At 40.1% G+C, this 18,049-nt stretch overlaps 2 protein-coding genes across 2 annotated transcripts in view; one reads left to right on the forward strand and one right to left on the reverse strand.

Moving 5' to 3' along the window:
• WDR64 (WD repeat domain 64) overlaps nt 1-2,082 on the reverse strand; it is a 63,326-nt gene extending 61,244 nt beyond the window's left edge. Inside the window, exon 1 of the mRNA XM_063153468.1 lies at nt 2,044-2,082. The gene's annotated coding sequence lies outside the window, so the exon portion shown is untranslated. The remainder of the gene's footprint in view (nt 1-2,043) is intronic.
• OPN3 (opsin 3) lies at nt 1,772-17,792 on the forward strand. The gene is made up of 4 exons (XM_063153467.1): nt 1,772-2,123; nt 12,965-13,284; nt 14,229-14,480; nt 16,983-17,792. The coding sequence occupies exons 1-4, from the start codon at nt 1,772-1,774 to the stop codon at nt 17,250-17,252; spliced, it is 1,194 nt and encodes a 397-aa protein (XP_063009537.1). The 3' UTR covers nt 17,253-17,792.
• The last annotated feature ends 257 nt before the right edge of the window (nt 17,793-18,049 follow it).

Below are 18,049 nucleotides of genomic sequence, written 5' to 3' on the forward strand. Positions count from 1 at the left end.
TCTTCTTACCCCCTTTTCTCTCCTTTCATTTTGCAGGGATAAAAAGATACACCATTTAGGAGTTTCCTTAAGAGGCAGAAGATAGAGATGTCTTGTTCTCAATGAGGTGTAGCATTAATTTGATATAGTCATGTCATTGTTAGACTTTTAGAATGCAGTGACAAACCCATAACTGCTTTGACAGTTATGCAGTGACAAACCCATTATGCACTGACATAATAATTTTGCACAGGGTCTGTCACGTACAGGTTAATTTCTTTTGTGGAGGAGGAAAGACAAAATTATGTCTTCCCTATAACTGATGCTCAAGTACTGTGGTCTATTACTAGGATAGAAATTTTGGAAGGTCATGTGTTCTGTAAATACAGCTATTATGGTAAAAACATATAACTGATTTTGAGAAAGGAAGCTGCTCATTCTTTTGCAGTGAGAAAAGCCCTGTTGACCGGTGATGAAGAAACAGACTGAACTACCTTTATAAAGTAACTTTCAATTACTGAGAGATTTAACAACATGGATAATAAATAAAGTTAACTTCAATAAGAATATGTACTTTAACCTAAGTAACACCTAAGTGTTTAATTTTTCTGACCTATGACTTTATTCCTACTGCCTTGTATTACAGCAGTAATTTGTCATATAAAATTTACTGCCATGAGAAGCCCATAATTTGTATATAGGTTTGTTTTGAAAGACATCAAACCTACCTCAACTATCCATGTTTTCAGTCTCAGTTCACGCTTAATCTAGACCACTTAATACCACTGTGTATAAGAGAAGAAAAAAACTTATTTTTTGACAAGACATGTATCCACTAAAACATTAAAATTCTGCTGCTTTCACAGCTGATTTTTTTTTTTAAACTAGAGTAAGAATAGACCTAAACTGAAAATTTTCTTTGGCCTTAAGAAGGCTATCACATATCAACACATATTAAAGCAAACACACTAGAGGTTTTCCCGTGAGGAAAGCCAATGCTTGGTCTGGCAAGGTGTTCTGGGTGTAGAACCACGGTGAGCAAAATTCCCTGTGAAACACGCCGGGGTGGGTTGGGTTCGGAGACACCCTAACACAGCTGGGGCTGAGGGAACACCGTGCCTAACAGCAGCCAGAGCTGCACACAGGCAGCCACTGTGTTCCTGTACAACACACACTGAGACACAGGTATAAAACAGGCGCCCTCATGGTGCAAACTGGGCTGTCTTACATGCCCATGGCTGACACAGTGTTCGCTCCCACCACAGGTTTGCATGGGCAATGGTGGTGCCGGGTCACTTTGTGGGCTCCAACTCCTAGAGATAAGCTGTGAGCACTGCGGGGAATCTCCTGAGAAGACACTATTGCCATAATAGGAGTTTTCATCGGCAGGACATCTGGGGAAGAAGCCTAAATATCGGTTCTACCTCTTCCCGGAGCTGGCGGCGGAGCAGGTCTGTCCGAACGCGGTCCTCGTGAGGGAAGCGCTGCTGGCGGCAGCCGTGGCCCAGCCAAAGCGCACAGAGGATTTTTAAGGAAGAGGAAACAACAGCCATATCCCGGCCACAACCGGGCCGCTCACCGCGGCAACAGGGCAACAAGACCTGTTTGCTCAGAAGCCATGCCCGGGCCGGGCACGCCCCGGGGCAGGCAAGGGCGAAGCCACTCGAGGGCGCGCCCTCCGTGGGCGGGAAGGCCGCGGGGACTCCTCCTCCTCCTCCTCCTGCCCGGAGCATCGGCGTGCGATGGGGCTGGAAGCGAGCCGGGAGCCTTAGCCCCGCTCGGGCCGGGAGCCATGCCCGCGGCGAACGGCACGGGCACCTCCAGCCGCCCGGAGCCCGCGGCGCCCGAGCAGGAGGTGCCGGGCGAGCGGCCCCTCTTCAGCGCCGCTACCTACGAGCTGCTGGCGCTGCTGGTCGCCACCATCGGTATGCTGGGCTTGTGCAACAACTTGCTGGTGCTGGTGCTCTACTACAAGTTCAAGCGGCTCCGCACGCCCACCAACCTCTTCCTCGTCAACATCAGCCTCAGCGATCTGCTGGTGTCCGTCTTCGGCGTGAGCCTTACCTTTATGTCCTGCCTGAGGAGCCGCTGGGTGTGGGACGCCGCCGGCTGCGTCTGGGACGGCTTCAGCAGCAGCCTCTTCGGTGAGTGCTGGCGCCGCGGCCGCCGCCTGTCCCTCCCTGTCCTGCTGGGTCGTTCCTCGGCCGCTTGTACCGGCGGTACCGCGCCGTGTCCCCGGTTCCCAACCGCCTCGTCCCCGCGGCTTCCCAGCCGCCCCATCCCTGCCGCTTCCCAGCCGCCCCATTCCTGCCCTTCCCAACCGCCCCAACCGCTCCGTCCCCGCTTCCCAACCGCCCCAACCGCTCCCTGCCGGCCGCAGCCGCTCCATCCCCGCTGCTCCAGGCGCCGCCCTGGCGAGGGGCTGGTTGGGGGCGAGGAGAGCCGGCGCTTTTTTGTAAAAAAAAAAACAAAAAAAACCCGACAGTGCTGGAGAAAACGACCCGAAGCAAAAAGAGAAATTATTCCAGAATCAGTTTTCCGACCTCCCGCCTTTGCCTGTGTAAGGTGTAATGGGACGTGTAGGGAAAAGGGCAGGAGCGCTGTTAGAAGAGGTCTCTAGTTGACCGAGCGACGCGCAGAATTCATGAGCATAAAGCACTGTGTTTTGGAGGAAGTGCTGCTCTCTGTGGATAAGGAGCACGTATGACTCTGGGTGTAGGGTCAGCAGTGTTCTGCCTCCATGGAATAGGTGGAAAGCTGCTCCCCAGCAGCCTTCTCAGTGCTGCAACTTGTCTCTTTATGAAGCTACGAGGTGTAAGGCAGTACCTTGAATTTCCTTATCCATATGCGAAATTCAGGTACCATCTTTCAGTCATAATGGTGTCACAGTTGGGCTTTGGGAAACCGCTGATTTCTGTGAAATGTTACCATTGCAGGAGGAGTTTCTACACTATTTCCATTTTCAAAACCTGCAAGCTCTTTACTGCTTTCCTTCCTGAAATGAATACATACCCTTTGCATAAGTCTGCAGAAGAATAGGTTGCAGTCCAGCTATGTACATGCAGCCTCTTAAAAGGAATATTGCTTTTTCTTTACCAGTAAAGGATGCTGCAAAAGAAGAGACTCGTGTTTCTAATGGTGAAAGTAAATGTTTGGCTAACCTGTAATGAAATCTAAAGCTCATCACGTTAGATACATCTTCTGGCAGAGATCTGTAAGTTAGAGGTGGATCACAGTGCACTATACGCTGAAATTGACTCTGAGGTGATACATTAAAGTCTTCAATAAGCTTTGTAGCTTTCCTGCGTACTGACTTTTGTTTCACATGGCTCTATGGTCAGCATTTTGTGGGCTACTGTGTGAAGGTGCGTGGTTGCTCATGGTTGATTTGACTCCTGCTGCATAGTGCAGCAAAAATTTTATGTCTTGAAAGTTATGGTGGGTGCAGGATGTAGTTAATCATTTGTGTAGTGTTTGGTCTCCATCACTCAGCCTGTTCAAATTCTTGAGGAACTCAAGTACTTGTCTGCCAAACAGATGCTGCCAGACTACTGGATGTTAATCTTACACAGGGGATGTAAAGTACAATTCTGTTCTATATCTCTTCTATATTATACTTATTATTTTTGATGGAGGCATTTTCCATAAAGGTTCAAAAAAGAGATATGTAGTAAGGGTAAAAAACCAGACTATAATAATCTCATACCATCTTCTGAAATAGTAGAAATAGAAACAATGAGGTATATAAATGGGCAAGGAAATTGCTTGATCACATGTGACTTTCAATTTCTATTTTGAGGTATGCTATGTAATTTGTTGCTATAAATATATTTAGTGTTGACGATTTCCTGCATCCCTCTCTTTAAGAATTTTTTTTTTTCAAAAGAAATGTAGGCAAATTCATGGGCCTTGTCTAGAGAGCAGTCAAGTTAGAATCTATGGTTTGTAAAATTACATCTTCCTGTGGTTACTCATGCTATGTTCCTCCTCCAAAATGTGCTTCATTGGGAAGAATTTTTTATTACTGTTAATATTAGAAAAGTGTGTGTTTGTGTGCAGTTGATCATATGGAAGTGGATAATAAATTCACAACTAAATGTTCAGGAATGATGCTTTAGTTTACTTTTTTCAGCTGCCATGTAAAGCAATAGAAAATATTTAACTTGGCTATCATAATTGAATATTCTAAATCATAACCTGATAAAGTGATGTCTGATTTTAACCTCCACAGTATTGTTTTCATATTCTCATCTAGAAATAGAATTGTTCCTTCCTGCTTTTGAAGATAAGTGGTTCCTCACCTGTATAGGAAAACAGGGGCATGTCAATGAGGAAAAAAAAAATTATAAATGATGCCCTGTAGGTAGCATCATACTCTGTTAGCCATCTGGATTCTTGCTAGCATGGGTTCTATTTTCATTTTGTAATGTGTTTATGGAAAAAAAATAGTCATTTGAAGCTTGTTTGTTTGTTCCTGTTTGGTAATGTTTTGTTGTTGTTGTTTGGGGTTAGGTATTTTGGTTGGACTTTTTTTGGGGGCCGGGGGGATTTTTCTTGGTTTTTATTTGGGTAGAGGTTTTTTTTGTTTGTTTCTGTATTTTTTTCCCCTGGTAGTGGTGAAGACACTGATTAAAGATTTCATTCAGAGCAACCAGGTATTGCATTTGTAAATATGCTTCTTTATATGTAACAGCCCAAGTCACCTGTGATCTTGAGGTGATGGTGGTAGGGAAAGTAATGTCATGTCTTACTTGTGTATTACTTACAAGTGCTTCTGAAAGTGTAACACTCTCCTCAGGAACTTTTGGGAATGTGAAGTACATTTGTTGATCAGAAGACATACAAAATTGACAGCTTTCAAAAGTGAAATTCTCATTAACTAAGAAGAGTACTTACAGCTGTGCAGGGTTAATTGCTCACGAAGCCACAATGACATAATAAAGATGTCTCTGGAATAAAGTGGGGGTAGCTCTGATACCATGGATATGGAGTCTATGAAACCATAACAAATCATGTGAGGCTACTTTAGTGGTGTGGCTGTGTCCTGGGGTTGGACCCAGTCTGGCTCAAATTTAGGTTAGATGACCAAAACCTCTTTATTTACAGCTTTGTGATTTCATCCTTGGGCATGAACTTGGACTTTGCTATGTGAGCTTTCTGTGCCAGCCCTTCAGGCCTGAAGGCTGTTCAGTCTTACTTTCCATCCTTATGCATCTTTTTTAATCAGAAGAACAGCCCCTAAGACCCAATACATGTTGTAAGTTGTTCTCTGCATGTGTTGACTTATATATGAGAGGTTTCACTGATAGTAAACAAATTTGGGGCAAATTATTAAATCTGATTTTATTTTTTTAATGGGTTTTCACTTTAAATTCAGAGCTAATTCTCAACAAATTTTAAAAATCAGATTCTTCCTAATTACGGTAGTTAATCAGGAATCATGTTGAAAATAATGATTCAGCAGTTTTATGTTAAATTTTCAGGTGTTGTTACAATGGTTTTCCTCATATTGTTTTGAAAGCTGAGATCAAGGTATTTCTGTGTTCCTCTTAAGGATTTCAACATGATTAAATACATAGTTGGCATTTGTGCTTAAAATAAACTGGTAGCAACTATATTTTCAGAAGCCTTCATTACAGAATGATGACAACTTCTTTACCCCCTCACACGTATGAGGGCACTCTCTACACTTCCAGTAATTTTGCATTGAAGAATTGAGCATTTTCTTTGTGAGAGTGCTTCTCATTTTGCCAGCCAGTTGGAGGCGTGGTGAGATCTGGAACTTAGACACTGTAAGCAGATGCTCACAGTCTGAAACTTTTAAGTTAAGAAGATGGCAGCATAACTACAGATTTTCTGTCTAGGAATAAATGGCTTTTAAAAAAATAGTTAAATGGTTTAGAAAGGTTAAATGGTGCAGAAGTAGAGTATTGTAAGGAACACAAAAACCATTTTATGGTTTTTGTGTTCCTTACAATAGCCTACTTCTCTGTATTATCATAACTTTCTCTTGAGACAAGCCCATCCAGTAACATCTGCTCTTGAGTTGCATTGCAAAGCTCAGAGCCTGATGTTTGTGCTACTGCCTATGTTTTCTGTGACTTGAAAGATTTTCATTGAGCCTTTAGAAGCTGCAGAGACCTGCTTGCTACAGTGCAAAACTGATCATTTTGACTACTGAGCATCTGTCCTCATCACACAAATAACAGTCCATATTTTCTTTTACTCATTAGAGTCTGAAGTCAAGATACAGTTTAGGTACATGTCTTCATAGCAGAGGCCCCAAGAAGGGCTTTTTTTCTCTCCTTCAAAGCCATTCCTAGCACCTCTTATATTAGTGTAGGGAAAACGACATAAATGATTACCTGACAAGTCTTAGTCTAAGCTTTCCTGACGCAGTTGTCTGTTTTAGACACTAATCCCCGTTTAATTTTGTTCCAGTGAGTTCCAGTGTTTATTTTGGTACAGATGGTGCATCCTGGTGTGATATGATAGTTGCACATCAATTAAGTGATGTATTTATACCATGAGGGTCACCTTTCTATGGAGGTGTGCAGTCAGCTCTATGCTGGCCCTACTGCATCTGCCACCCTCTCTTAGTGTAAGATGCTTCTAACTCTTTCCCTGTCTGTAGTCACCCAAGCCATAAGTAGTAGAGATCTGTGTAATCTCTTTATCTGATTTAGCAACACAACTCATATCTGGGAGGTGTGCTATCACTGAAGGCATAGCTTTTTGATTATGGTTTCTAGAGAAGATGCCTGACAGCTAAACATACCCAAAAGTCTTGGTTAGCAGACATAGATAATTTCTTTCTTCAGAAAAGAGGGTAGTTGTGAAATACAGGGTCGGGATGTCCTGATCTTTGTGTGTATCTGCTGGGTTCTCACAGATATTTAAGGGGTTTTTCTTGAATGACAGTGGCTGTCAGAACTTGATGTGCACAAGAGAAATTTGTGTACTGCTCACCCTCAGGCAGTGAGTGTCTGTTTTAATACCTCCTGTACACTGAAATAGGCCCTGAGGGGTTTGAGGTGAGCTACTCTTGTCACATGGAGCCTACACACATAACCCCTCGAGCATAAATCACAGCTAAAAGTAATGGCAGCTAAACCATTGGCCAGTACTGGTGTTCTAACACCTTTTAAGTTGTGCAGTGGAAGAAAGGAGTGGAAAAACTGTTTGATAACAGGAATGGTCTTGAGGAACAGGCACCAAAACTCTTTATCTGAGGCCATCTTTTGACAGAAGATTGCATAGTCAGGCTGTACTCTGGGGTAGGCTTTGTATCATTAAACCTTCTTTGCAATTGAAAGGCTACTGTTATTGAAATGTGATTAGAGACCTCTGTTTTTTCTAACTGCAAGCTGGTTTTGTAAGGGTAAAATAAACACTGCCAGTTTTTAATGTAAAATTAATTTAAAGTATTATGTTCCTCCTGGACAAATTACCATTGGTATGCAGCAGCTAGATCTCAATGAGCTACCAAATCAATGTTGATATCTGGGTGAATACTCCATTCCAGTAATGTGAACTAGAGGACGGGAAAAACAATAAGAATTTTACAGACTGTACTCTCCTGTGAAGAGCTAATGTGTGTACAGCTGAGGTTTATTTATTTGTTTCAAGGCAAGGTGATACCACCACACCCACACCCAGCAAATACTGAAGTAGGGATTATTTGCTTGGGAGTGTCCCGTGGACTTGGCTTCAGTTACAGCCTGTTCATCTAAGGCTCTTCCCTGCACAGTGACAGTGATGTCCTGTGCCACCCTCTTGCATTACCCATGTATGTTATATGCACTGATTTAATCTCACTAAAAGCATTTTCAATTGTTACTCAGCAGATAGTTTTAGGATCTTGTGTTACAAATAGCTGAGGCTCAATCAGCATGCTTTCAGCTCTAGCTTTTTTTTTCTCCCTGAGTAAGTTAATCACTTGGAATATTGAATCTGGAAGAGGTGATTTATTTCACCATAATTTTATAGGACAGCTACATATAAAATATACTTGAAGTATGTTATGTCTAAGAGAAGGGATTTTTCACCTCCCTAGATTTGAATGCAGATGTTAAAATTATTTGTAAAATTAAAAGTGATAAATAGCTGGTGCCTAAATCTTATTGCAATGCCTAATTGCTGAATTCAGATAGATTGGTTATATATTTTGTAGTACAAAACTAGAGAGTGCAATAACACCTTTTCTTGCCATGGACAGGAAATTTCTTCTGCTCAGTTTCTGCTGTCTGGCTTTTCAGATGTGAAAAGAGGTGAGGAGGGGTTGCAGAAGGATGGCTTTCTTCTGTGATTAGGTATGCAAAATAGTCATTCAGCATTTGAATGTAGGGAGAGGATTAATTGATATAGAAAATAATATGCCTTTTTGTTGTAGTTGAAATGAAGACAATACAAAGCAGCACATTCCATTTTCAGAAGGCTTCAAACTGCTTTTATTATAGCATGCATGCTTTTTATACAGTCTTACAAAACTCAAAAGTTTACACTTTACTCATTGGTCATGAAGGAAGAACAAAGTGCTTACTGGAATAAGCTGTTGCAGGTTTCTCTTACTTATCCTTCTTTCTTTCTTGGTTTCTATGTCAACAACCTTGGTAGAAAATTCTTTCAGGGGTAAACATGGATCCTCATATCAAACTTCTCTCTGGCTCACAGAAGTTGCTGTAAAAACTCTTCCTCCCCCTTTGACAGAAGCCACAGTCTGTCTCAGAAATCGATCTTATTTGCTACATTGTGCTGCAGTTGCTCTGTAGAGGTGCTCAGACTTCGGGAATATTTGATATCACCTCTGACCAAATTATAGGCCATGCTAGGGGCAGGGCCTCAATGTGAAAATAAGGTGTACCTTGCATAGAGAGGGCAGAAGCTGTTGCAACTCTTCAAACTCATTGAAAGTAACACTTCAGTCCTGAAGGCACTGCAATATTTTTCTTCTAACTAAGGATTATAAACTCAGAATATACACATTGTGTGGTATAACGCACTATAGCTTAGCTGTGTTTTACAGTCTTCTCTGTGATGACCTACACTATGCAGATTGAAGCATTTAATGATGTATCCACAACTGACTCCTGAAAAAGCCCAGAATATGGAAGAGATAATTAGCACATTTGTTACATGATAAAATCTACACTAAATGCAGTATTTCGGTGGGGAAACAATGCAAAATGGCAAAAATGAGAATTTTCTTTATAAACATCCAAATAACAAGAAGTGGCTTGTCACTGCTCCCTGATTGTGTATGGCTGGCTGCTGGCGAAGAAGAGGAGTTGCAACACAGAAATTGCAAACTAGCGGCTTAAACAAGAAGACACTTCAGTTTTGCTACATTTATCTGCAGCTTCAATGGGAATGACCCCATTTGTGCTAGGGTAATTGCCCAGGCTTAAATCAGAGCTAAAACTAGCAGCAGTTCCTAAACACAAAGAGTGTTTATGTTTATAATCAGCACATACAGATAGGGGTGTTGTCTGAGATGAAAATCTGTAAATCAGACATGCAGTCTCTGGAAACACTGGGCAGTAGAGTCTTTCTGAAAGAGTTAGAAAGAGTGAATTGCTGGTAGAGTAAATCAGCTCTCAGAATCTTGGGTCTTAGCCTTGGATCAAAATATGTAGATCTCCAGTACCTCGGAGATGCAAAACAAAATTTGTTTCTGATAAAAGGTGGAAATGGTAGAATTGGTTTGAAATGTGTATTTTTGCTAAGAGGGGGCTAATAGCCAAACAATAACCATAATGGCTTTCTGTAACAGATTTGCTTTTTTAATCAGCACACATTTCATCATATTAAAATATGCAACTCAGGATGAAAAGTAATAATTTCCAGAAAAGCTCCTGTAGAGGAGTGGGGGCAGGGAGGGAAGTAAAATTCAGTGCTTTCCTCTGCACTAGACTACAGAAACGGAATGAAACATAAAAAATGCAGCTATAAGCATGCATAAATCATATATATCTTGTGCTGTGACCTGCATTCCCTGCCTCAGTGTCTGCGTGCTGCCAGACGCTCCTTGAATACCAACAGAGCAGGGATTTGTATTTTGGTGCATACTGTCCAACAGGCTGTCCAAGGTCCCATTTACAGTTCAGGGAGGAAAATTCGAGTATGGCTTTGAAGAGCAGTGGTTTTATACTGAAAGAGGCTTGATAGAACATTGTTCAAATGTGCACATACTGATTTTTAGAGATACTGAGCATTCAATGACTTCCTTGAGAATGTCAAGGACTTAGGAAATTATTGCTTGTGAACACCTGTACTTTCAGCCAAGCATGTGAGCTTTGTCATGGTTACAATTCAGCACCCATAAAAGGGATGGGGAAGTATTAAGACCACACAGGGGCATTAGTCATTGAATACCATTCAAAGAAGGAAGGTGGTAAGGAGCAAAAGGTTAATTTAGGTATTCTGACTCATCGTCCTGAGGAGCTGCTCTTTCTCTCCACTGCTCAGACAAAGCTGCAGTGCACTGTGTAAGCTAACAGAACCTTTAGCTGAGTGATGTGATTTTCCTCCATAAACATGTCTGTAGATGACTATCATAACTGTCAGGTAAACTTTTCTAATTCCTAATCTTTGGGTAAGAGACATGGAAGGGGAACCTGTTGCCTTAACTTGTGTTCAAGAAGTAGACTGCATTTGATTGAATAAAGCCAGTGTAACTACCTATAAAATCCTGTAGTTATTTTCTAAAGCCTACTAATATTTTGCTTAGGTACACATTGTTCGATGTATTTTCAGCATGTTAGGTACCAAAAAAGGCATGATGAACTTTTCAACTTCGTTTTAAAAAAACCCAAAAAACCCACCAACAAAGCCAACCTTAGGTCTTTGGAAACCTTTTCACCCACATTTGCTAGTCCAATTTCAAGCTATGAGAGTGAAATTCTACAGCAATGATTTATACAAGGAAAAAAACCCTACAAAACTAAATGGGAAAGGTTACTTCATTGCCAACAATGTCTACATCTTTTCATGATGAAAGTTGAAAGATAACTAGAAAAAAAAATTAAAAATTGTTTCATTTTAAAGAGATATATGAAGCAGTGTAGCACATTTTCTTTTAGACTGGGAAATTCCCTTAAGCAAGAAAACTTTCTAACTCACCTCTTATAAAAAGGGAATCTTTTCATAACTACAGGATAAAGTAATTTTTTTAAGAATCCTAAAGGATATCCTACTGTGAGATACTTGGTTAATAATAATCTGCTTTTGCTGTTGAATATAGAGAGGCGATGTATTTCTCTAGATTTTGTTATTCTTAGTTGTCTTCCTAAAATTTATGTTGCTGTTCCTTCTGCGCTGTTGTTAATTTATCTGCAATAAATGTTTATCCTTTTTCAAAGTGAGATCAGGTTCCTGTTGAGTATAAAATGGTTGTTCTCTGTTTGGTAGTGAAATCTGCACAATTAACCTTCTTAGAGCTTATGGCACATATGAGTGTACTTGGAGAATGGAAGTGCTGTGCATATGCATGAAAAAATAGTTGTGCTTTGTATTAGATAAAATCTATACAGATTTAGACACAGATATCTGTATAATCTCAGAGAATGCTGTGAAATACACTCTTTTGTTGTTTAGGAGCCTGTGTTTATGAACTTGGTGACTGAATCATAACAGATTTCAGGTGTTTGGCAGTTGCCTGATAGACAATTTGGTTTTTGATCATCAAGTGTTACAGACCATTGAAATAGAAATCCTTATATTCTAATCAAGACAGAAATACCTTAGCTTCATGAAATTTTAAAAGTGTCGGGATGGGGTAGTACTGGGAGCTGAAGATAATGTGTGATTTCTGTCATAACATGTTAATAATTGTGTACTGAGTTTGAGGTGGACAGAAAAAGAAGAGAGTGCACAAATAAACAAGGAGTGATATTTTTATGAAAGCAGGATAGGAAAGGACACTCAAAATAACTGAATGTCTTTCAGATGGGACACCTTCAGCAATGTAATGCTTTGTCTTCCTGGTTCTTCTTGGAATGCAAAGACTTCCAGGATATCTTGAAATAGATTGGAATTATTCTAGTCATTTTATTCACATTAAAGGTGCACATCTCTGCTTTCAGTTAATGAAGGCTTTTTTTAATTTCAGTCTCAACTCTGAGTTCACTAAGTTTCTAAGAGATTTTTTAATTGCTGATCATCTCTGTTTTATATGATAGCTTATTCTTTTAAAAGCCCTAAAACAGACAAAGGAAACCACAAACCCCAAAGGAACATATAACAACAACTGCCACCAGGAAAAACCCCAAACCTTGGACCATGATACCTGATTGAATGAAGTAATGTTTAGGAAGAGGTATTGGCTTGTGATGGTGTTCACAGGGGTTTTAGGATGAGGGAAGAGATGAGAATTTGACTCCATGTTTCAGAAGGCTTGATTTATTATTTTATTATATATATTATATTAAAACTATACTAAAAGAATAGAAGAAAGGATTTCATCAGAAGGCTAGCTAAGAATAGAAAAAGAATGATAACAAAAGCTTGTGACTGACTGAGACAGTCCAGACAGCTGGACAGTGATTGGCCATTAATTACAAACAAGCACACGAGACCAATCACAGATGCACCTGTTGCATTCCACAGCAGCAGATAATCATAGTTTACATTTTGTTCCTGAGGCCTCGCAGCTTCTCAGGAGAAAAAATCCTAAGGAAAGGATTTTTCAAAAAATGTCATGGCTATGTTGGCTTAGTGTCTTTTTCCCTTGTCCCACTTCTTAGCCATTGTACATCCTGGATCAGATGTCAGCATCCTACTCTGAGTATTTTGAAGTTGGTGATTCTGTTTGGCTTAGTAGTTAGTGAGTAATGCACAAAAAGTCTTATTGGTGTTAGATTCATAATGTGAGTTAGGTCATTTTGAGTTAACCTGCTAGCAAAGGAAACATTTATCAAGAAGAGTGCAGTCCTGTTTACAGTATTTGTGAATAATTTAATTGATTTTCTTTATTTTTTTTTTACAGGAATTGTTTCCATTATGACTCTCACTGCTCTTGCCTACGAGCGCTACATTCGGGTGGTGCATGCGAAGGTGATTGACTTCTCCTGGTCGTGGCGGGCTATCACGTACATCTGGCTGTACTCACTGGCCTGGACTGGAGCCCCTCTTTTGGGCTGGAACAGATACACACTGGAAATTCATGGCTTAGGTTGCTCAGTGGACTGGAAGTCAAAAGACCCCAATGATACCTCCTTTGTGCTCCTTTTTTTCCTTGGCTGTCTTGTAGCACCTGTTGGGATCATGGCCTATTGCTATGGCCATATTTTGCATGCAGTAAGAATGGTAAGTTAGTGAAAGTAAGACTTCCCTTAATGTAATATTGTCAGTGAAAAAATGTTGAAACTGTATATGAAGGTTGGATCCAAGCCAAATTTGCACTCTCACTTCCCTTTTAAACTTTTGAAAATTTGATGTTCATCTATGTCAGGTACCACTAGATAGGTTGTAGGATTGGGAGAGAACCAGCTGAGAGCTACTGAGGTCTGTTTGTTGTGTGGTTTTACTGGGAGGAAGTAGGGAAGGGCTAATGCTTACTAATCCACATCAGATCCTCACCTGAAAATTCAATACAAATCCTTAGAATGAGAAGGTGTTAATGATTCATACTCTGTGGATAGTTAGTCTGGACCCACTCAAGTTTATGGTCAACAGTATTGGCAGAATAGATAATTTGTGGACTATGTTCATGTCCCATCTTTTCCGTATTTCATGACTCAGGTAACATGGGAACCTGCTGCCTAGTATTCTGCTTTAGAGATTTCATGATTGTAGGGTAACATACTACGTGGCAAAGCATGCAGAGAAATCTGTTTATGTTTTTTTTTTTTTCTAAAGATTTTTTCCACGAATCTACAGGACTGTCTAAGTAGTCAGACAAAGGACCACTAATGTAAACTGAATTTGCTTATGCAATTGCTGAGGGCAAGTTATTTTTCTAAAGTACTTATATCTGCAGCATGCTTTGTTCCATCTCTTGATTTGTTGTCTTTTAGTAAATTAGCTATTCTATTTTTTCTCAGCTTGTATTTTTACACTTAATGTAGTGAATAAAATCTGAGAAACATGATGTAACCTTCCAGAGGAATTGTGGTTTAAAAGATAAGATGTATGGTGTCTGTGCCTTAAACTAAGGGAGTGAGTCAGTTTCTTCTAAATAAATGTAGAACTGTTCAGGTTCAAGTAAAACATAAGGCTGTTTTGTTTTGCTATGTTTTTTCTCTCTACAGCTTCGCTGTGTAGAAGATTTCCAGACAGTTCAAGTGATCAAACTTCTAAGATATGAAAAGAAGGTGGCTAAAATGTGTTTCCTGATGATCTCCACGTTCCTTATTTGTTGGATGCCCTATGCAGTGGTCTCCCTCTTGATAACATACGGCTACAGCAACCTTGTAACTCCAACAGTAGCTATCATCCCATCTTTCTTTGCCAAGTCAAGCACTGCTTATAATCCAGTTATCTATATCTTCATGAGTAGAAAGGTAGGTACATTAAAATTTATTCTGAAATTTTTTTTAGAAATTTCAACAGCTAGGATAAATGGTAACAATCTAGAAGAAATAAAATCCCTGATGGTGCTTAAATACCACCAGATCATAAATTTAATTTGCTTATCTGTTAATTCAAACATTTACATCACAAAAGGGACAGGAAAGAGTGTCAGAATGTCTAGTTTTGAGAATTTACCTGGGAAATGGATTCCTGGTAGAAGACCTCATCTGAATCACTCCCTTACCACAGTAGAATTCCATCAGAGGAAGTTTATAATAATCAGTGTTTATTTTTTGGGAATAAAAAAACTTGCCTCTGACTTCTGTGTTATAGCAACACAAGGACTGATACGGGGAGTGTACCATGCACATTGTAAACTTCTGAAATCAAAATTGTATAAAGGTATCTGGAGTTTAATGGAATCCCTTGAGAAAGGATAAAAAACCATGAGTGATTGCTGGAGGGGTTTTGCTGAGTTTCCCTTCCCTTTAAACCAGTTATAGAGGTGGAATTTTCTGTGATTTCCTACACTGGCTTGCAGTTGCTGGGCAGCAGCGTGGGCCAGCCAGCAGCCTGTAGGGACAAGGGGGCCAAGCCAGTGGGTCTGGTCGGCCACGGGGGCAGCCAGGCAAAGGCTGAGAGCAGCTCAGGTCAGGACCCAGGGCAAGGGGCAGCTTAAATGCTTTCCTGAGTAAAAGCAGGAGGCCCTCCAATGTGGCCTCCAGTTTTGTTCTTCCCCCACAGCTCATTTCCCAGCAGACTGATCCACAGTTACATGGCTGCACAATATCAGAGTTATCCTGGATATGGGAAGCTAACAACAGTCACGTTCAGAAAGGCTTTTTCAACAGAGTGACTTTTTAAATACACTGGCACTGACTCTGTACCTAGTTGTCAGGCTGAGTATCTCTTCTGAAAAACATTTTGTGGGTTCTGATACCCAGCAGCAAATTGAACTTGTACCAGGTATAAGGCCAGTAAAGACACAGGCAGGATATGTGTCAATCATCTGAACACTTTTATGGGAGATGCATTGTGAAGTTTTTTTCTCTTGCCTCTAATTCCAGATTAGGACCAAAATGATAGTATTTTTGCTTAATGTGTTTTGATTATTTTACCCTCAGAAGGAATAATGAAACAAGTTCTCTATAATAACCTTCCTTTATCTGAACTTGTTCTAACATGCTTGTACTTTCTAACTGCTCTGCTACTCTGAGGTAGACCATTACCTCTAAAGTTGTCAAGGCTTCCATATGACCATTCTTTCTCTGAGATGATCCTTCTGTGAGAGCTTGTGATTAGCTATGTTCCTTTCCCAACAGGACAGACCTATTGCCTTCTCTGTGTCGGAGTAGGATTAATTTTCCACAGCAAAACCTTGTTCTAACTTGGCATGTCAGATTGCTTCTTGCATGATATCTAGGAAAACAGAGGCACTGGCCATGCAGGATAATACTGAGTAATCCTTAACACAGCTAAATGGAAGGCTGTTAAAAAGAGATGTCCTACCTCCTTTTCAGAGAAAATGTATATTATTTCCCACCTGCTCCCGGATGTTTGTTGTGTTTGGAATTTTTGTTGTTTTTGTTTTGGGTTTTTTTTTGGTATTTTGGTTCGTTGATTGAAGTCTTCTTCATACATTCCAGGCAATTCTTATTACAGGTTATTAAACAAAGGGGAAGTTGCCCTCTGGTTGCTTGTAGAACCAGGGTTCTTCCCCAAAGCATCATGCTTTAAACATGTGCAGATATGGAGCTACTGAATGAATGCATCTTTAACTTTCATATCTGGATTTTTGTTTTGTTGAAGAAGAGATCATAATTAGAGAATTAATATGGTACTACTACTCAAATTTCCATTCTGTGTGCTGGTGAAAGCTTCCACTGAATTCCTCACATTATTTCGTCACACAGTAGAACAGACTTCCTGTGTCATAGGTAGCTGCTGGTTATCTGAAAGACTTCTGTTCCAGCCATATTCAATGGGAACATTTGACTTCTGTGCTACTAACCACTGAAATTTCATTTTACATCTGTGACATTAAATACTTTAGTTAAAATTCCAGACCCTGGAGTTACTTAAAAGGAAGAAAAAATCCCTTTGTATCCCCTTCCTCCCCTTGTTCCTTCCCTCTGTATACTCCTGTGAAGTGTTTGTGGGAATATTCTTTCCCTGCTGGATTTAATATGTGATTTTTGAATATGGAAACAAAACCAATAGCACACTTTGGAGCCTAGTCCTCTTGTCTTTTGCTTGTAGCTGGTAAAATATTCAGTTGCATTTCAGTGCCCTCTGTTGGCTCAGTGATCCTATTCAGATGTAGAGAAAAAAAATACCCACTACAAAGGCAGCATGTTTTGTTACTGAAACTAACTCAGAAGATATGCAGAAGTCTCTTATTTTGAGTCTTTTACTGTACTGTGTCCTTCACTTCCTTGCAGATAATGAATGCTTAGGAAGGTGAAGATAATTCTGTTTATTCTCTCTTGCAGTTTCGACGCTGCCTTTTGCAACTCCTGTGCTTCCGCCTGATGAGATTCCAGAGGACAATGAAAGAGACACCAGCCACAGGGAGTGACAAACCAATACGACCCATAGTTATGTCTCAGAAGGCAGGGGACAGGCCAAAGAAGAAAGTGACTTTCAGCTCTTCCTCTGTCATTTTTATAATCACCAGTGATGACACCGAGCAAATAGATGACAGCAGTAAACACAATGAGACAAAAGTAAATGTCATCCAAGTAAAGCCATTGCAGGGATGAGCTGAAGAGACATGGGAATGAGGTGGATTTCAGCCACTAGACTGTTGAGGCTGGAGACTGGTTTCAGGGGCAGTGTCTGTGGGCTGCCAAAGGAAACCACATTCTTAAGCTATGAAATACTGAAGGGATTCAGCATCTGAAGCTCTCCAAGTAGTTCACTTTTGGTCACAGTATGGAAATCTCTGCTAAAATTGTTGATGGATGTCATTACTTTGAATCTTCTTAAAGCATATTTTATGATTGCCATTCAGAACTTTTGGTATTTTAATGTTTTCTGAATATTGAGCCTTCGGTGAATAATTAAATGCATCTTATTTATATAATTTTGTTCTCAGTGAAATATTTTTTTCCCCACCAACTAGGACATGATCTGGTATTGTAGCTTGTTGTATACAGCTTGAAGGGAAGTACTATGACCTGAGAAAACTATAGTATTTCAGTGTTTCAGTTGGCCTTTCTGGAGATCAAGTAGAGAGTTTGTAAAGAAAAACTATCCACTGTTCATATTTATGAAAGTAAAATTTGAGTAATTAACAATAACAGTGTGTGATTCTTTATTAGTTGATGTACAACATATTTACCACACTGACAATCATGTAACAATTTATGAAAATGGATCACTAGAAGTTTTGGTAAATTTCTTATCCTAGGTACTCTGTTTGAAGTACAGTGAAATGAGCTGAAACTTCATGAAATTATTTTCTTTGAAATAGTGAGATTTCATTTCCTTTCATGAAAAGAAGTGAAACAAGAAATAAATGAATGAAGTTAAGGGAGAAGACAAAGAAAGGAAATAT

The sequence above is a fragment of the Melospiza melodia genome, chromosome 3, assembly GCF_035770615.1.
Source record: "Melospiza melodia melodia isolate bMelMel2 chromosome 3, bMelMel2.pri, whole genome shotgun sequence".
NCBI classification, from domain to species: Eukaryota; Metazoa; Chordata; class Aves; order Passeriformes; family Passerellidae; genus Melospiza; species Melospiza melodia.